This window comes from Macaca nemestrina, chromosome 11, assembly GCF_043159975.1.
Source record: "Macaca nemestrina isolate mMacNem1 chromosome 11, mMacNem.hap1, whole genome shotgun sequence".
NCBI lineage: Eukaryota > Metazoa > Chordata > Mammalia > Primates > Cercopithecidae > Macaca > Macaca nemestrina.
This window is the reverse complement of record NC_092135.1, coordinates 131137766-131158352: the sequence shown is the minus strand read 5'-3', so window position 1 is coordinate 131158352 and position 20587 is coordinate 131137766. Positions and strand designations below refer to the sequence as shown.

The window sequence follows — 20587 nt, the reverse complement described above, 5'->3', positions numbered from 1 at the left end:
GACCGCCTCCCTTGGCAGGGCCCACTACTGTGCTTCCTAAATGCAGTTCCTGCCAACAGCCACTCTTTCCGTGGCAATTACATGGCAGCTTCTTCCCAGCTCCACGTTCTGTTCCTCTTCCTCTCTGCTTCTTCAGCCAGCAGTTGTCTGAACTAATGTGCCAAAACAAACAAACAAACAAAAACCCCACCTGGTTGGTCCTAGCTTAATTCCTATCAGAAGGTGCTTCCCAGCATGGTCTTCCTCCCGCTCCCTCCTCCTACTTGGCCGGACTGAGTCTTAGGAAGCCCCAGGTTTTCTTGACTGCATCCTGGCCAGCTCCTAAGACTATGGGGAAACATCTCAGAAATGCCTCCCCCCTCTTGCCCTTCCAGCCACTATCCCTGCCACCACCCCCACCTGGAAGCATCACCTCTTCCTTGGAGCATTCCAGCCTTGCAGGCTACCCGAAGCATGCATCTTTCTCTGACACTCTGCGGCGTATCAGCACTCCTCTGTCCTCCCACCCAGCCCTGCCCTCTGCCCTAGCCTGCACAACTTGCTTGCTCTTCTCTTAGAGCCTTTTCCTACCACGACTTGCACTGTTTTGTGTGCACCTCTCTTCTCCCCTCATTAGATTCTCACCTCCGTGAGAATGCAGATCTGTCTTGTTCATTGCACACTGCAGCAGCATCCGGCTCATGCTGCCAGACAGTACGCACCTGTCTTTGTCAGCACAGGCTGCCATAGCTAAATACCATAGACTGGATGGCTTCAGCAACAGGCATTTATTTTTCACAAGTCTGGAGGCTAGAAGCCCAAGATCAAAGTACCAGCATGGTCACACTCTGAGGAGGGCTCTTGCCCTGCCTTGCAGTTGGCCACCTTCTCACCATGTCCTCCTGTGACCTTCCCTCCTCTCCTCCTCTTTTTATATGGCCACCAACCCTGTTAGGTTAGGACTCCATCCTTATGACCTCATTTAACTTTAATTACCTCCTAAAATCCCAGTCTCCAAATACAGTCACATTGGGGGTCAGGGTTTCAGTATGTGAATTTCAGGGGGCGGGACATAACTCCCCTGAAGTACCCAGTACCAGTCCCTAGCAGTACCCAATAAACATGTTGAATTAATAAAAATGGCCAATATCTATCTACCGTCTAACCATGTGGGAAGCACTGCTATGCTCTCTGCACGAGTTGCTTCGCTCAATCCTCCTGGACAACCCACAAAGGGAAATCCTATTATGTCTATTTCACTGGCAGGGAAATTGAGAACAGAGAGGTTAAATAATTTGCCTGCAAGTTAGTGGCAGACCTGAGAGTCTAGCTTACATCTGCTTGATCCCAAAACCACTGTATATGCTACACACCTTGAGTTAAATGAGCTGGAACTTCTGTGCTGGGCTCTGCAATGCACTGGGCCGAGAGCCTCTGGCCTGCTCACCTATACTCTCCCCTGCATCCTCTCCTGTCTGGAAGCCTCTTGGGCTCCCACTGTTACTTTTACACAGACCATTATTGGAATTAGCACAGATAAAAAAATTACTGGGTCTAGGCCCAAGGGGCTGGTCTGCAGCATACGGGAGTTTCAGATGACCATTTTCAGAGTCCTTGGAGATGCACGTGCCATGGAGATTTAGAGGAAGTTCCCTCTGGAACAGAAGCATGGGTCTCACCCTACCTTCTGGGTTTTTATTGTGAACTCAAAGATGGCTTGATGAGGCTGGGCACAGTGGCTCATGCCTGTAATCCCAACACTTTGGAAGGCTGAGGTGGGTGATCACTTGAGGTCAGGAGTTTCAGACCAGTTTGGCCAACATGGAGAAACCCCGTCTTTACTAAAAATACAAAAATTAGCCGGACATCGTAGCAGTTGCCTGCAATCCCAGCTACTCAGGAGGCTGAGGCAGAAGGATTGCTTGAACCCAGGAGGCAGAAGTTGCAGTGGGCCAAGATCATGTCACTGCACTCTAGCCTGTGCGACAGAGCGAGACTCCATCTCAACAAAACAAAAACAAAACAGAACAAAAAGATGGCTTGAAGCACACTTGCTGGAGGTATGGGAGAGGGAACCAGCTCCGGGGTTGTGGTTAAACCTGTCAAACTGCACATCCCACCCCACCCAGAGGTCATTGGCCTCATTGCAATTGTGAGCTGGTTAATCTCCCAGATCTTCAGTTCCAGATCTTCAGTTTGCAATCCAGACTGCAAAGAACTTTGCAGGTTCACCCTAAAGCCTCCCGTTCATCCCGTGACTCTCCCGTGAGTGACTCCAATAGCAGCTTACTGCCTGTAGGACAAAGTGAGAAATCTTGACAGTACTTACAAGACTGGAATCTGACCATTTCCTGACTCTCTTATTTCCATCCCACTCTTGAGAACTTGGCAGGAGTCCTCCTTACTCCATACCTGGATCCAGCACCTTCTGCCAACTCTGCCCATTATAGCTGCAGCCCAGGGAGCGCCAGCATCTCAAACCTTAGCCTCCCAATCACACTCCAGCCCTCGTGCTGTGATCGCTTCCCCTTTCATCTCTGGCCAGCCCCAAGCCCTGCCCTGACCACCTCCTGTTCCCTCCTCTCCATCACACACACCGTCCACAACCTTTGTCCTCCCCATGCCCCTCAACTCCCTCACAGTTCCTTCTTCTCCCGCCGCACCCAGCCAGAAGGGGCTGCTGATGTGGCCAGAGAAATGCCCCTGCCAGGCAGCACAGCCCAGGCAGGACAAAACCCACGGCTTCCCACTAGCATGGAGACCAGAGTCTTCCAGCCTCTCCCCTGCCTTCTTTGCTGGCTGAGGCACCAAAGCCTGCATTTTTCCAGTGGACCCCACTTCCCTACCTCACCTCCCCACGCTCCTCAGGCTAGCTCGCTTCCAGAAGCCATCAAACATTAACGCCCTCACTATTCTGCCCACAGATGCTAGCTGGGTCTCCCAGGCGGCTTTCCAATGCGTCCACACCTGCCTTCTATCGCGTCCACACCCGCCTCCATCCCATCATTCCCAGGGCTCCTCCATTTTCTCCCCTCCTGTGGCTGGGACCAGCTCCCACAGCCACCCCCACACCTCTGGATTTTCTCCCTCTCCTCCCCACCCACTCCTTCCCCTCATCCTATAAGCAAGCTTAAGATTTTTCCATGTTACAAAATAAAAATTTTAAAAATCCTCCCTGACAAAGGTTCTCAGTCTTGGCTGAAAGTGAAAGGCCCCACCCCAGACCAATTCAATAAAAATCTCTTAAGGTGGGGCCAGGACCTCCCCAGAAGATTGCCTTGGGTGGCCAAGACTGACAGCCACAGCTCCCTGCTCTTTCTTCTTGTCTGGGTGTCACCTGGGTGATTTTGGAATAAATTGGGGAGCTTTTGGAATAAATTGTCCTCACTCAGCCTCCTACAGCAGCCTTTTCCCCACTCCCAATCCTCCCACCAAAACCTTTTGCAATAGCTCCTTTCTCCCAGCACCTCATCATCATCATGACCCCTCTACAGTGAGCGACCCTGCAGGCCTCTCTCTCCCTCTCAAAATCCTTCTTGCTGCTCCCCCAAGTTCTGTGCCTTCCTCCCTGAGCCCCCTCCCTCCCAGGCTTTTGTCCTTGGTCATCCCTTTTGTCTCCTCCATACTCCCCCAGAGCGTCTTCCTCACTTGTGGCTTCCAAATCTGTATTTCCGGTCCTGACCTCCCTCAGATCCTCACTTCCTGCTGCCTGTGAGGACACCCTATGGGCACTTAAAAGCTATCTTATTTGAAATTTCTATCTTTACACCGAAAACCTGTTCTTCCACACACATAGCCTATCTAGATTGCTGTCACCAAACCGGCTTCTCCCAAGCCAGAAACCACCAACATCTTCATCCCCGCCCCCTCTCTCACCACCCACATCTGATGGATCATCGAGTTCTGGAGCTCTTTGGAATCCATTCCCTTGGCGGCAGCCCCATGGTCCCAGCCTTCTTTGTTGCCTGAACTATTTCGAGAGGGCCTTTGTTAGCCCGTCCTCCTCCCGCCTCCTCCTCCAGGACACCCCACTCGCATCTCTGACTCTGTCCCTGCAAGCCTACCAGGTCTCTCGCAAATCTGAGCCTGCCACTTCTCCAGGTCACATCGCCTGTGGTGTCCCCCTCCCCAGGATGAAATGCAAGCTCCGTGGCAGGTCACACCAAGTTCTTCGAGCCCCATACCTCATTTGCCTTTCCTCCTCTCCTCCTCCCTCTGCCACACTCACTCTGGGCTGCCGTATGACTGAATTGGCACCTTGCATATGTCTACTCTTTCACTGATTCAGCAGATATTGACTACAAATCTCCCATGAATCCAGACCCTGTCCTAGACCCCAGAGATGCAGCAGGGAACAAAACCCCCTGCCCTCCTGGAGCTTATACTCTATGTTGGGCCTTCTCACCCTGCACTGAGACTCTTGTCCATGGTCTAACTCCTCCCCAGCCAGAGCTCACTTCAGTTCTCTGTGGCCACATGGGGAAAAGGGCAGACTCTAGAGCCTAATCTCCTGGCCTGGTCAGTTACCAGCTTGTAAGATCATGGACAAGTGGCTTAATCTTTCTCTGCCTCAACCTCTTTCTTTGTGAAATAGGGGTGATAATAGTAACCTGACTTAACAGGTTGTTGTAAGGATTCAATAATAAGGATTCAACACTTGTAAATGGCTTAGACCAAAGCCTGGCACACAGGTAGCTCTCAGTAAACATTCTTTTTTTTTTTTTTTTTTTTTTGAGACAGGGTCTCACTCTGTCACCCAGTGGCATGATCACAGCTTAATGCAGCCTTGCTATGGGGATCAAGTGATCTTCCCAGTTCAGCCTCCCAAGTAGCTAGGACTACAGGCACATGCCACCATGCCTGGCTAATTTTTAAATTTTTTGTAGAGATGGTACCTCACTATGTTGCTTAAGCTGGCCTCAAACTCCGGGTTCAAGCGATCCTCCTGCCTTAGCCTCCCAAAGTGTTGCAATTACAGGCAAGAACCACTATGCCCACCCAACGTTCTCTTTTGGCTTGTTCCCTTAGCACAGTACGTAACACATAACCGATACTTAATACATGTTTTCTGATAGGAATAATGAAGAAAAAAAGCATAAGTAGTTAGTGCATTAGAAGTTAGGTCCTCATTGAAAACCAAATGGCCCTGATGTTATAAGACTGCACTTGCAATGTCATTGAAAGATCTAGAAAAAAAAAAAAAAATGCTCCACATGTGGAAGAAACCTGGCTCAGACAACAACCACTATCTGGGCATCTCCTGACCTAGAGCCTCCTTGGGCAGAACAGAGGGCCTGGCTGTTCAACCAGTGCCTTTTGGGTGTGAAGGAAAAGGAAAGGAAGTGACAGTCATCGGGATCTTTCACCAGGAGTTAGTGGGGAAGGCCCTGTAGAGGCTGATACCATCCTGGCCAGGACTGTAAGACTTTGAGCAAGTCACCCAGCCTCCCCAGTCCTCTGCTTCAGTGCTTGTCAAATGAACAAACTAGGCCAGGTAATACCCAGGACCCTCTGACCTCTGTGATTCTAGAACTTTGTGTGTGTGTGTGTCCACCTCTGGTCTTACATCTAGATTATAAACAACATCAGGGAGAAAGCAGGGACCATAACTTGTGAATTAAAGAACAAATGCATTATTTATTTGTATATATCTGGATTATAAACGACATCGGGGGAAAGCAGGGACCATAACTTGTGAATTAAAAAACAAATGCATTATTTAGTCAATTTTTCTCAATTGTTTAAAAGAAAGGAAGAGGAAAGCCATTTCAGGGCATTTCGAATCATAATCGAGCATTTTTCTTTACACTGGCAAGCAGCCCATTTCAAGAGATATAAATATTCATCTTTGACGTGATCATTCCTTTTAGAGGATTCAATTCACAGAAATAATCACAGACAAGGGCCAAGATTTACTCACAAAGATGTTCATCTCAGTGTTATTTATAACAAAGAACATGGAAGTAACTTCTGTTTCTAATACTAAAGGAATGCATAAGTAATTCACAGCATGTCTCTTTGATGTATTATCTTTTGCTAGAGAACAACCTGGAGGAAATGTTTGTGATATAAGGTCAAGTTGGGGGATCGAAAGCATGATCCTAGATCAGTTTTGCAGCATGTTCAACTGCAAAGTTCATCTGCAAAGAAAAATGTGCAGCATGATCTCAGTTTTGAAGAATAAAGAAAATTCACAGATAAGACCAGAAGAAAATGTGCCTCTGGTTGGTAAAATTATGGGTGATTTTTTCCCCCTAGTTCTTTGTACTTCCAAATGTTTGGCATCTATTACTTTGAAGCCCTCTTCCAGAAACGGTACAAAAATGGAACTTGAAAAAGCAATACCTTGCCAAAAGTACAGTCAGCTTTCTCACCTCTTCTCCAAGCAGCACATTTAAATACTGGATTCCTTCCTTTCTTCTTCACTTGCTGGGCATGAGATGTGGATGGCAGTGTGGCCCCGGCACTGAATTCTCATGATGCAGACACAGGGGCCTTTGAGGCTGAGCTCTCCAACAATTCCTGGCTTGGTGCAAATTGCTCCCTCCTAGGCTGTCAACAAGGGAGGATGAAGTCTGTGTTTCAGCTCTTGACATCATTTCGGTTCAGACATCTCAGGCTGGCAAGTCCACAGGCCAGAGCTGGCAGCCTGAGCTCCCTTCTCCCCCTCGAATCTGATGAGGAGATGAGGGAAGGGCAGGGAAGACGGCACAGTGCCCAGTGGTTCAGGCCACAGGCTCCAGAGACAGGTGGAGCAGGATTCCACATCCCAGGACCTGAAAGGAAGCCCTTTGTACTTCTTGGATGTTCAGACAGAGAACAAAGGAGGTGCCCAGAACAGATGTGGGAACGTTCCTCTGAGATCAGAAAAGCAGTTGCCTCCTGGGCCTGCCTCTAGTCAGCTGTGTGGTTTGGAGGACATCACTGTATCAGACCCCTTTCCGTTCCTGCCAAATGAGTAGGTCAGACCTAACAGACTTCAAGGTCACGTCCATCTCTGTAGGGCTAATATTCCATGTCTGTCTTGCTACTACCACCTGCGGCCTTAACTCTAAGAATCGAAAAGGTTGTTAGTCTTCGTGCAGCCATGTTGAAGCCAGTTAATCTCAGCCGTGCAGAGAGAGGGTCTCTCTTGAGAAGGGCAGATTCTTCCCATCAGCGCCGCTGGGTTTCATAGACCACCTTGCCTGCTCTCCCCACAGGGCAGTCTCGGAGGCTTCCATGGTAACCACCCTGGAGATGCTCCAAGGCCCCTCCTTCCTTTCCCAAGCCCCTCATCCTTTTAGCGGGGGACTTCTGGACTTCAGACTCCCTCCCACCATCACCTCCCACCCCAGGTATCCAATGCAGAGGAGGGTCTCTCCTGGTGGGAATTGCAGACCATTTCTGGGAGGTGACAGGTACCAGGGTCAGGCCAGGAGAATCTGTTCAGGAGAGGGGGCCTTTCACGGAATGATTTGACAAGAAGGGCTGGTCCCTCTGGGAGGAGAAGACAGGAGCAGAAACTCGGCATGTGTGTGCTGTATTTGTGATGTGTGTCTACATATGTGTGGGTGTGTATATGTGTGTGGCTTTGGCATGATTAAAAATTTTGAAGGAGGAGGCAGAATTTGACATGGTTGTGTGGGCCTCACCAACACACGACTCTTACAGCTTTTAAATTTACTGTCTTGACAAATTTCAGGCAGTTTTCACTGTCAGGAGACAGTTGGCCCAGTGGCTGACTTCATGTCCTTCGGTCTCCATGCACCTGGCACACATGCTTGTTATAGGAACGAACCAGGTAGTGGGCTGGCCAAGAGCAGAGCATGTGGCCCTGAGATGGGAGGCCCAGAAGGCTGCCGAAGTTCATCGTGTAGCTTCGTGACTTTAGAATCATGTCAAAATCCATTGTCAGTCTTTCTATTAGGTTATGCTCATTAGAAATGTCTTTTTACGCTGAGGCAAGAGAATTGCTTGAACCTAGGGGGTGGAGGTTGCAGTGAGCCGAGATCACACCACTGCACTCTAGCCTGGGTGACAGAGCAAGACTCCATTTCAAAAAAAAAGAAAGAAAAAAGAAATGTCTTTTTACATTACAGAATGACCAAAGGGGAACAAGACTTACCTTCTCAGAGCCCACTGATGGCATAGTTCATTGCAAGGATGTGTAACAGAGAGCGCTGGCCAAGCTGGGGCCTGGGATAGTCCACAGCTAATTAGTCCATGGGGACAGGGAGACAGGGCAGAGAAGAAGAGACCCACAGCAATGAGTGGGCTACAAACTCACTGGCACCAAGGGAAGGTTCATGGAGACCCATGGACCGGTTTTCCAGGCCCAAAGAACGTTTTCTTTGAATCGTTTAGTCCGAGTTAGAAGGGCATGCCTAGCCTCTCATTCTCTCTGCTCCATCAACGGGAGCTGTGGGCAGAGAGAAAAGCCTGTGTGAGAAGGAGCTCTGCCAACCTCACTCCCAGCCAAGATCATCCACCACCCTCATCCCGGGTCCCAGTTTCCAAGGCTGAAATCCCATCAGCAGCTACTGGTATATGCAAGATCACCAGAGTATTCAAGGTGGTCTTGCGGAACTGGGAGAAACTTCCTGCATCTTGAACGAAGTAGTGGGCAGGTTGAGCTCTACTCCAGGGTTTCTCCATGTCTTCAAACTTTTGCAGGCATCAGAATCATCTAGGGGCTTGTTAAAACACAGATTGCTGGGTCCCCAGCCTCAGGGCTTCAGATTCGGTAGGTCTGTAGAATTTGATAGGACTCAAAAATTTGCATTTTTTGAAAGGCACAATAGCATGAGCCTGTTGTCCCAACTACTTGGGAGGCTGAGGTGGGAGGATTGCTTGAGTCCAAGTGTTCAAGGCTAGCCTGGGCAACATAGCAAAATGATGTCTGTAAAAATAATAATAATAATAATAATAATAAAAAGAATTCGCATTTCTCACAACTTCCCAGTAGCTGAAGGCAGAAACCCATGAAGCGGGCTCCAAGTTCAACACCAGTGAAAAGCAGGAGGCTGAAGTCCCTGGGTTGGGCAGCTGGTTGGACCTGGTCAGGTCCCAGTGTCCCTGACTATGGCTCCTTGACGGGAACAATCAGGTTGTGTTATCTCTCTTTGCCAATGCCTCTGCTAAATGTCACCTCCTCGGGAGGTTGTCCTCGAGCACCCCGTACAGCAGCCCCACTCACTCCTGACCACGTCGCTCCCTGGACATCCTCTTTATCACTCATCGGTACAGACGTTGCATTTCCTACTTCGTTGTTTATTGTCCACCCTATCCCGTAACATGAATTTCTTGAGGGCCGTGGCTCTGTCCTGTCACCATTGAATCCCAGCTCCCAGAATGCCATCCGGCCCGTTGCTGATGCTCAGTCTGCATGTGTTGTATAACGGGAATTTCCCGTCCTGGGGAGGCAAACTGAACTCTTGGTGCTCCTAGCGGGTAATACGAGTGATACAGAAAAGGTGGCTATGTCACTGACCCCGGTCAGTTCCCCAGGGCCTCAGTGGACTCATTTTGCAAAGTCTCAGCAATAGGTGTGGCAACCGGCAAGAACACAGCCTGTCGCTCCCAGCACCTCACAGTCATTTCCCATGAGCCATCAGATGCCTGGAACCAACAAAAAGAGGAAATGAATGGAGACGTGGTGGAAATGATGACGCGTGTCCTGGGGGTCCCTAATGGTGACAAGAGCTCAGTTTCTCAGCACTGATAGTGCTCTGACCTCTGGTGTCTGGAGAGCAGGCATCTGGCTCCCAATGTCCCTCTCTTTGGGGATGTCCCCGGTCCTCAGGAAGCCCACTCCTACTGGGGACTCTGAGACTCTAGAGACGTCCACAGGGTGCAGGCAGGGCTCCACGGGTGCTTCTATAGGGCCAGTTATTGGAAGGCTGGCCACCACTTGACCATGAGTAGAAGGACCCAGATGGCACTGAGGAATTTTTTTTTTTTTTTTTTTTTTTTTTTTAAATTTTGAGATGGAGCTTCACTCTTGTTGCCCAGGCTGGAGTGTAATGGTGTGATCTCGGCTCACTGCAACCTCCACCTCCCGGGTTCAAGTGATTCTCCTGCCTCAGCCTCCCAGGTAGCTGGGATTACAGGTGCCCCCCACCACGCCTGGCTAATTTTTCGTATTTTTGGTAGAGATGGGGTTTCACCATGTTGGCCAGGCTGGTCTCGAACCCTTGACCTCAGGTGATCCACCCACCTTGGCCTCCCAAAGTCCTGGGATTATAGGAGTGAGCCACCGCTCCTGGCCAGCACTAAGGATTCTTAGGACACCAGGGAGCTCAGCCTTGTGTTCAGTAGACCATGAAGGGCCTGGGTGTTTACCCTCCTGTCTGCAGTAGTAATTCTTGGGAAATGGCCCATGTGCCTGTGGGGCAGCTAGTGGGACTGTAAGGTCGTCATGGTAACACAGCCTTTCCATCCTCTCTAGAGAGCAGGTCTGTCCTTCCCCTGGGGATTTGGACAGATGCAATCCTTTTGGACGTGGAACGTCTGGATTCCCTGGGTGGGATGCAGGATTCAGAAATCTGAGGAAAGGCCGTGACAACAGGGGTGGCCCAGCTTATGGACGCCAGTATTCCTCTGTCATTTTCCTTGAGCCATCAGATATTGGGATTGACCAAAGAGAGGACTTAAAGGAGGATATGACAAATGTGACCTCTTTTCCATCTTCCTTTTCCTTCAGGTATTCCCCTAGTCTGTCCAGAAGGATCTGTGGTACTTTGGGCCACTGTGACCCTCAGGAATCCTGGGATGTATTGGCAGTCCCAGAGCTGGCCACAGAAGCACTCCCTGCTTCACTCACCTCCTCAGCACGCACTTCTCAGGTGTGCATGCAAGAACAGCAAGAATAGCCAGGCTGTATTCGTTTTCTGCTGCCACTATAACAAATGGCCACAAATTTGGTGACTTAAAACTACATACATTTTTTCTCTACAGTCCTAAAGGGCAGTCCTGAGTCTGTTTCACCAGACTGAAGTCAAGGTGTCTGCAGGGCTGTGTCCTCGCAGAGGCACTAAGGGAAACTTCCTTGCCTTCTCCGGCTCTAGAGCTGCATTCCCTGGCTGTGGCCCCTCCTTCCATCTGCAAAGCCCGAAGCCAAGAATCTGGCTTCAGTGGTCACAAGGCCTTCTTCTGTATCAAATCCCTCTCTGCTTCCTTCTTACAAAGACCCTTTGATTACATTTATGTCCCACCTGGAGAATCCAGACTACTCTTACCATCTCAAGAGTGAGTGAATCGCATCTGCAAAATTCCTTTTGCTTTATGAAGTAACATTAAGCGTTTCCAGGGATTAGGATGTGAACATCTTTGTGGGTGGCAGGGGCCATTATTCAGCCAGCCTCACAGGCCTTGTCAGGGCCTTGGTGCTCTTCCCCATTGACAGGTGTGCCAACTGCCATACCCCTTCCCCAGACTCAAAATCCCTTCCGCAGTGGCTTCCCAGGGCTGGTCTCTCAGGCACCAGAAGTCCAGGTCCCTCCCACTGTCCCAGCTGGGCCACAAAACAAACCTGGAGAGGCACCTGTGACCCGCCCAGTCAGGAAGGCCATAGGGCCACAGAAGAGGAGAGTAAAGATGGAGTCGAAAGGGGATGGCTGCACCAGGGTAGCTGCTCAGAGGTGAGGTGGACAGTGGCAGCCCTGCCTCAGATATCTACAAGATCCAGGGCTATGCAGGCTCCCCACACCTGGGGCTCCAGTTCTCCCTGGTCTGTGTTGAGGGGAGTGTGTGGATGAGGCCCGGGCTCCACTAATAACCCCTGCTGTGTCTGTGCCCCGGTTGTGGGGTTGCCAGGTGGAACGTTGAATGAGGCTGGTCCACCAACCCCAAAGTTGGACTGGATGATGGACATCCAGTGTACACGCACGTGTCTACACACACACACACACACACACACACACATCCCTACAACCCAACTCCCAGATGTCCCAGGCAGTGGCGTTGGGCTCAAAGTTGGCCAAAGTAGCCCCCGACAAGGTGCCACAGCCTAGACAAGGAGCTCTGTGTAACAGATTTGAAGGGCACCTTCTGGGGCTCCAGAGACTGAACGACTTCTTCCGTCATGTACACATCGGCAGTCTGAGCCTGAAGCGCACATTCTTTGTGGTTGCTTATTTATTTGTTTAGAGGTGGTTTTTTTTTTTTTTTTTTTTTTTTTGAGACGGAGTCTCGCTCTGTCGCCCAGGCTGGAGTGCAGTGGCGCGATCTCGGCTCACTGCAAGCTCCGCCTCCCGGGTTCATGCCATTCTCCTGCCTCAGCCTCCTGAGTAGCTGGGACTACAGGCGCCCGCCACCGCGCCCGGCTAATTTTTTGTATTTTTAGTAGAGACGGGGTTTCACCGTGGTCTCGATCTCCTGACCTTGTGATCCGCCCGCCTCGGCCTCCCAAAGTGCTGGGATTACAGGCGTGAGCCACCGCGCCCGGCCTAGAGGTGGTTTTTAAGGGAAGGTCCCGGGAAGGGAAGACTTTGTGGAACTGTGTGTATCCATCTGTTTATGTGTGTGTCCCTAAGGATACAAATTTATGACAGTAAAAATTCTGTTTTACTAAATGTATCCTGGACTGGATCCTAGAACAGGGGGAAAAAAAGGACATTAGTGGAAAAACTGGTGAAATCAGAATAAAGTCTAGAGTTTAGTAAATAACCATGTACCAATGTTAATCTTTTTGTTTTGACAAATGTACCACAGTTATGTAAGATGTCAACATCAGGGGAAACTGGGTGTGGAGTATACGGAACGTTCTGTGCTATCTTTGCAACTTCTATGTAAATCTAAAATTATTCTGAAATAAAGGGTTTATGTAAAAATTCAGTTTCAGCTGGGCATGGTGCCTCCTACCTGTAATTACAGCACTTTGGGAGGCTGAGGGAGAAGGATGACTTGAGCTCAGGAGTTTGAGGCTAGCCTGGGCAACATAGTAAGACCCCATCTCTACAATTTTTTTTTTTTTTTAATTAGCAAGGAGTGGTGGTACGTGCTTGTAGTCCCAGCTGCTTGGGAGGCTGAGGCGAGATTGTTTGAGCCCAGCAGGGGGAGGCTTCAGTGAGCTGTGACTGTGCCACTGCACTCTAGTCTAGGCAACAGAGCAAGACCTGGTCTCCAAAAAAAATAAATAAGGTCAGGTGTGGTGGCTCATGCCTATAATCCCAGCACTTCGGGAGGTTGAGGCAGGTGGGTCACCTGAGGTCAGGAGTTTGAGACCAACCTGGCCAACATGGTGAAACCCCATCTCCACTAAAAATACAAAAATTAGCCGGGTGTGGTGGTGCACACCTGTAGTCCCAGCTACTCGGGTGACTGAGGTAGCAGAATTGTTTGAACTGCCTCCAGGAGGTGGAGGTTACAGTGAGACGAGATCATGTCAGAGTCAGACTCCATCTCAAAAAAAAAAAAAAAAATCAGTTTTAAACCCAATATTGAAATTCAGTTGAAACCCATTTCAGTTTTAAAACCCAATATACAATATTGCTTTGGGAGGTAAATTAGCAAATCTGCTCTTTTGTTCCATTTTTATTTTTTATTGAGGTGTAACATATATGCAGTAAGGCACACACACACCTTTTTCTTTTTTTAGATGGAGTCTCACTCTGTTGCCCAGGCTAGAGTGCAACGGCACAATCTTGGCTCACTGCAACCTCTGCCTGCTGGGTTCTAGCAATTCTCCTGCTTCAGCCTCCTGTCTAGCTGGGATTATAGGCACCTGCCACTAGGCCTGGCCAATTTTTGTATTTTTAGTTGAGACAGGGTTTCACCATGTTGGTCAGGCTGTTCTCAAACTCCTAACCTTGTGATCCACCTGTCTCGGCCTCCCAAAGTGCGGGGATTACAGGTGTGAGCCACCGAGCCCGGCAGCACACAAATCTTATGTGTACAGCACATCAAACGTTTACACACGAAATCATCCACATAACCAGCCCCAGATCGAGCAATAGAACGTCTCTAGCACCCAGCAGCCTCCCTGTCGCTGTGTCCCAGTCAACAGTTCCCCTCCACTAGGAGCAGTCACTGGCTGACTGGTAGACCATAGGTTAGTTTTGCCTGTCCTTGAACTTCATGTAAATAGAATAATAAGGTGTGTACTCATTCGAGTCTGGCATCCTTCACTCGACATGACGTCTGAAAACCAGCCATGCTAGTGTGGAGAGCAGTAGTTCACTCTTTCATTGTTGTGTATTGTAATATTCCGCTGAATGAATATACCCAAATTTACCTTTTTTTTTTTTTTGAGATGGAATTTCATTCTTGTTGCCCAGGCTAGAGTGCAATGGTGCAATCTCAGCTCACTGCAAACTCCACCTCCTGGGTTCAAGCAATTCTCCTGCCTCAGCCTCCCTAGTGGCCAGCATTACAGGTGCCTGCCACCACGCCCAGCCAATTTTTTGTATTTTTAGTAGAGGCAGGGTTTCACCATGTTGGCCAGGCTGGTCTCGAACTCCTGGCCTCAGGTGATCCATCCGCCTTGGTGAGATTACAGGCGTGAGCTACCGCACCCGGCCCCTAATTTATTTATCTATTTTACTTTCTATTGACATTTGGGTTGTTTCCAGTTTAGTACTGTTGTGAATGAAGCTGCTATAAACAATCTTGTATGTGTCTTCGGCAGCTACGAACATTCATGTCTCTTGGATATGTGCTCCAGAGTAGAACTGCTGGGCCATGGAGTGTTTACACGTTTTGTTTTGGTAGATTCCACCAAATACGCTTGCCAAAGTGGTCGTGTCAGTTACTTTCTGCCAGAAATGTACGAGAGTTCCAGTGGCTCCACATCCTTGCTGATACTTGCTGTTGTTAATCTTTTAAATGTAGGCATTCTAGTAGATAAGTCTCTCACGGTTTTATTTTGCATTCCCCTGATGACTAATGATGTTGAGCAATTTAGTAGCCTTTAGGATATTCTCCTTTGTGAAGTGCAAGAGGATATATCCACATCCCAGAATCTGTGAACGGGACTTTATTTGGAAAAAGGGTCTTTGCAAATGTAATTAAGTTCAGGATCTTGGGAAATAAGATCATCCTGGGCCGGGCACGGTGGCTGACGCTTGTAATCCCTGCACTTTGGGAGGCCAAGGCCAGTGGATCACCTAAAGCCAGAAGTTCGACACCAGCCTGGCCAACATGGTGAAACCCTGTCTCTACTAAAAACACAAAAATTAGCTAGGCATGGTGGTGCATGCCTGTAATCCCAGCTACATGGGAGGCTGAAGCAGGAAAATCACCTGAACCCGAGAGGCGGAGGTTGCATTAGCTGATATTGTGAGTGGGCCCTAAATCCAGTCAGTGACAAGTGTCCTTATAAACATAGAAGAGAAGACACAGGAGGCAGAGGAGGAGGAGGAGATGGCCACGTGAGGATTGAGGCAGGGATTGGAGTGATGCGACCACAAGCCAAGGACCAGCAGGCATAGCTAAGAGCCGGCAGAAGCTGGAAGAAGCAGGAAAGGCCCCCCTCACCAGCACCTCCAGAGGGCACGGAGCCTTTCAGACGTGCTGATTTCAGGCTTCTGGCCTCCAGAAAGAACTGTGAGAGAACAAATTTCTGTTGCTTTAAGCCACCAAGATTAAGGTAATTCGTTCCGGCAGCCCTAAGACACCAATACAATGACTTAAGCTAGCTTAATTCTCCCAGACCCTACCTTACTCCCTGCAAAGCTATTCCCCATGCTGTCTGCCCCAAAGCATTGGCAAGGATACATACACAAACACACACACATGAACAAACATGCACACAGACACACACAGACACATGAACACACAGACGAACATGGACACACACCAACACACATGCATATGCAGACACACATGGACACGCAGTCACACATGCACACACACAGACACAAACACATGCACACACAGACACACCCATATACACATGCATGAACACACATGCGTGGAGACACATGGACACACATGAACACACATGAACACACAGACACACGTGGACACACAAACACACATGAACACGTGCACATGCCGGCATATGTGGACACACACAAACACACATGAACAGACACATGAATACACAGGCACACATGGACACACACGAACACACATGCACACGCAGATACACATGGACACTCACACATCTCTGCTAATTTACAACGTGGTCTCAGTTCTTCCCCAGGAACGCAATGAGTGGTTCCCGAGAAGGAAGGGGTTGAACTAGGAAATTTGTCAAGACCTACACAAAGCTGGGATTGGGGGACAGGCAGGCAAGGTGACAGCTGCGCTGCAGGACCCTCCACGCCTTCCCTATGGAGGGGCGACGGGCAGCCAGGCACTTGTGGTTTCTGGGCTGAAATAGAACCTTTTGGGAAGACTGGAACCATGCAGGAGGAAAAGAGCAACAGCTGGACCTCTCTCCACACACCGGCACCGAAGGGAGCCCAGAGGGGCCCCCACGTCCAGGGGCCACGGGAAGGAGAGGCAACCGCAGAGCCTCCGAGCCGGGCGTGCAGGTGAAAGCGAGGCCCTTGTGCTGGGCACGGTGGGCTCACTGAGGCAGGTACTCAGCCGGAAAGGCTTGCTTCAGGGTGAACATGAGAAAGACAATCTCCTCGTAATCATTGGCTTCGTACAGACACCCAAACAAGGGGGACCCATCGGGGCCAGTGCCCATGCTCTGGAGATCTGAGTAGGCACAGCTGCCCTTGGCCAGCAGTACTGGCTCCGACCAGGCCTCGGGGGCTGGAGGTCGCGGGTTGAGGTAGGCGCCCAGATCGGCCCTCTGCCAGGAGTGTGTGGGGTGAGTGTAGAGCAGCCACTGGGCTGGGGAACCGGGCCCCGAGTGGGGGCTGGGGAAGCTGATGACACTCCCTTGGCAGCCCTGGGGCGGCGGCTCCACCAGCTTCTTCACCAGCTGAGACTCCTGGAAATCAAGCCCGTCATTGGTGCTCTGGGCCTGGATCCTGGCTCGGAGATGGCTTCTCGCGTTGAGGGTCACCACCCTCTGCTCCCCAGCCTCAACTTCGGCCACCTGGCACTCCAGGGTGTCCTGGGCCACAAAGTGCCCTCTCACCCACGTGCGCCCATGGTCATGGCTGAGTAAGCAGAAGGCGGAGGGGCTCGGCCTTTGGATGGGGTGAAGGTTCCGGTAGGCATAGGCGGGCACCACCAGGCTCTGGGCCCTGTCGTGCAGCTGCAAACAATGCCCCGGGCCCACCGCAAAGGTGGACCACTCTCGGTAGGCTGGGCCAATGGCCGCATCAGTGAGGTCTCTGGGGGAGCTCCAGGTCCTCCCGTGGTCAGTGCTGGTTACTTGGCACAGCCGGGTCACATTGGCCCTGGTCTGCAGCTGCTGTTGCTCCGTGACTTGCCCAGGGATGGCAATGAAGAAGAGGAAGAGGGTCCCCGTCTGCGCATCATACAAGGGGCATGGGTTCATGGACCGGTGTCCATCCAGCTGGGCCTGGGCCACCACCTCCTGAGCTTGCCACTGAGCGAGGAGAGAGAAAGAAGGCAGCCTTGAAACAGCTGGGGATGGTGCCAGGAGCTGCATGCGTGGGAGGGGTAGGCATGGGCGTGTCTCCCGGGTTAGAGTCAAAAGTCATCGAGGAGAACTCTTCACCCAACACTCATATCCTCCTCGCCACATTTCCCCAGAGCTGCGGGACCCGGGGATCCACCTCACCACTCCAAGGCAGCCACGCTTGGCTGAATGATTCTGTTCCTTCCATTGCCATCAATATGCATTTACAGAACACCCACCTGCCAGACCACAAGATACGAAGATGACTCGTGCATGAGCCATTCCCAACTTCATCCTCCACTTCCCACCCCAGTCCAGCTTGCCATCCTTGAATAGCAAAGCCCTGGCGGGAGGGGCAGTAGCCTGACCAGTACAAGACAGAATGTGACGGTCACCTCTCACCTTCTACACTCCATATCCTATCATGCAGCCAAGGAGGAGTCACATTGAACCTCCAGAATCCCCAAGTCTATGTTGCATGTGCTGTCTGTCCCCATTTATTAACAGCTACCCCCATTGAGCAATTCTAAGCACAGACACAGCGCCAAAAGTCTAACATCCAAGGTCTCATCTAATGCCTAAACCCCTGGGGGACAGGTGTTAATAGCTCCATTGTTACAGTGAACAAGAGACTGAGACAGGATGGAGGAGTTGCGTAGGCCACACCTCTGGTCAGTGGCGGAACCAGGACTTGAACCCAGGTCCATCTGCTTCAAATCCCATGCTTTGAACAGCTGTGTAGTTATGACCACAAAGGAATGATAATATTAAACTCTTCCACTACGATCAGCCAGCCTTGGGTGCTGTCATCAGGATTAATTATTTAATCTATAAGATGGAACTTCAGGACACAAGCCATCACCCCACCCCAGGTCCCCAACTTAATTTTATTCAAAGGACACAACCACCCATTATGCAACACTGAACTATTCCTCCCTCAGGTTATCAAGGATGCTGGGCAACTCACGCAATCATTCAGGAAAACAGATGGAGGCCAACTGGACTAATTCATGGTGAACCCAGAGGTCCAGGTGACCACTGGGGGCACTTTCTCTGCTCTATCTCTCCTCCGGACCTCCGCCATTGAGGGATAAAGTTTTCCCTGTATTCCCTGAGATCCAGGCCTGGCCCCTGATCACAGCAGCGAAGGGTATGGCAGAGCCCTGAGGAGCCAGTGCAGACACCTCCTGCCTCACCTGAACCTGGCGGGTGGACGCATCGTAGCCTCCTCTGCGCAGGACAATCAGCTCTGCGTGCTCATCCTTCTTGCTTGCCCGCTGTTCCGCGAAGGCCAGCAGGGTCTGCTGCCCAGGCAGGTAGAGCAGGGCAGGGATTCTGTAGGCATGGGCGGCTCCCGACTGGAACACGCTCTCCTTCTGCAGGACAGGGAGGGAGGCCATGGGGCTGGGGGTGGACAGGAAGAGAAGATGTGTCACCTGCAGCCACACCTGAGATGGGCCCAGAGTCATTCCCCAAGACAGGTGGTGCTCACCCCCTGGCCAAGTGGACCAAAGTCGGGGTGGCCTGTCCTCCTCCTGCGTGGGGTTCATTCTCCTTTCCTACATCTCAAGACCCTCCTTCTTAATTCTGCCTTTGCCTCTGGTGGATATTGGGAGGGGGTATTGCAAAAGCATGTTTTGGATTCGATTTTTATTATAAGTTAGCAATGCTCCTTACAACAGACTTTCGATAACCTCCGGCTGCTTTTGCCAAGCCCAGCCCATCAGTCCAGGGGCACACCTTGGGAGGGCAGCAGGGCAGTCCGGGTGGCATTCGGCAGCTGCCCAAATGCTGAAAAGTGACACATGGGAGCTTTTTATAACTCCAGAGCCCTAGAAACTTGTTTCAAAAAAAAGGAAAAAGAAAAAGTGTGGCTTCTAAGGTTCTGCTCCCCAGGCTGCCTGAGGCTGAGGCCCGGCTGCCCCCGCTGCGTGGGCACCCCCTGAGGCAGCGAGGGGGTGGAGCCGCAGTGGGAAAGGAAGAGACAGCGGCTCCTGACAGCTAACCCAGGCTGGGGGCGCGGGGTGCTCCAGAGGTCTAAGAAAATAACAATTAAAAATAAGTCTTGGGCGAAAAAGGGTAAGAGGGGACAGAGGTAACTTGGGGACAGTGGGTGACAGTGGTTTTCGGGCTGAGCTGCCTAGGTCCCTTTGGGAGGATGCATCCACCAGCTCTGGGGAGTGTTGGCTGCAGGGCCCTGGCCTGGGGAGGAGGGGCCAGTTGTTCCCAGATGAAGACTCTGCCCCAGGTCATACCGAAGAAGGACTGAGTGATGACTGGTACACCCAGCGCCTAAACAGCCTCTTCCTGACGTCCCGACCAGGAACAGCGCGGCTCTGGAGCTCCCTCGGGGCGGCTGGGCCTTCCAGCCACCTCTGCATTGACTGCATTGCAGCCACCTCTTTCTCTGCTGCTCCTCCCTTTCCTCGGAGACCTCACGCCTGCCGTGGGTCTCCATGTCAGATGCAGCATCCTGGGCACCCCGTCTGAGACACAGCCTTTGCAGAGGGCAAGTGGGCGAGGGGCCAGCAAGAGTGGCAAGGTTTGCCTTTGTGCACGCTTTCGTCCTGCTCTCATTTTTCTACCACATGCATGCGTTATCTATTTAAAACTTAGCTTCTTTGAGAAATAAATGTAATCTATCAGTCTTTCACTCAACCACAGTGAACATTAACATTAGGACGGTACGCGAAAATAAAACTTACAAGGGCAAAAGCCACACAAGGAAAAAACATGCTATTCCCTAAACTTGGGTGGGAGGTTCATGGCTTGGTGATAAAATCTAGACCTGCAAATTGTAATCCAAGAAAACACACCTTGATAGACATCGGGAGGCCTATGCTGAAACGTTGTTAGAAAATGTCAGCGGGAAAGAACCAAATATGATAACAGGTAAAAATGAAAATGGAGAAGAACTATGCAGTTTCACAGTGTTCTCTTGAAAATTGATCAAGGATTTATTTAAGCTCCATAGAGTCGGCTCTGGAAAGTGTGTCCTTGATGGAAATTCAGCAGAGATGGTATAATTCAGTTTAAAATGTTTGTATTTAAATGTCCTCAGGGCCAGAATTTCTGTATGGATTACAATGGCTGGCCTTCTCTATACAACGTGGGAGGAAAGGAGGGAAGAAGGTTAGC

At 50.5% G+C, this 20587-nt stretch overlaps 1 protein-coding gene across 1 annotated transcript; it reads right to left on the bottom strand.

Annotated features, from left to right (window-relative positions):
* Positions 1-16474: 16474 nt before the first annotated feature.
* LOC105473899 (neuraminidase 2) lies at positions 16475-18849 on the bottom strand. Its single transcript, XM_011728084.2, has 2 exons — positions 18646-18849; positions 16475-17416 (listed from the first exon to the last, which is right to left on the bottom strand). The coding sequence occupies exons 1-2, from the start codon at positions 18847-18849 to the stop codon at positions 16475-16477; spliced, it is 1146 nt and encodes a 381-aa protein (XP_011726386.1).
* Between the last annotated feature and the right edge of the window lie 1738 nt (positions 18850-20587).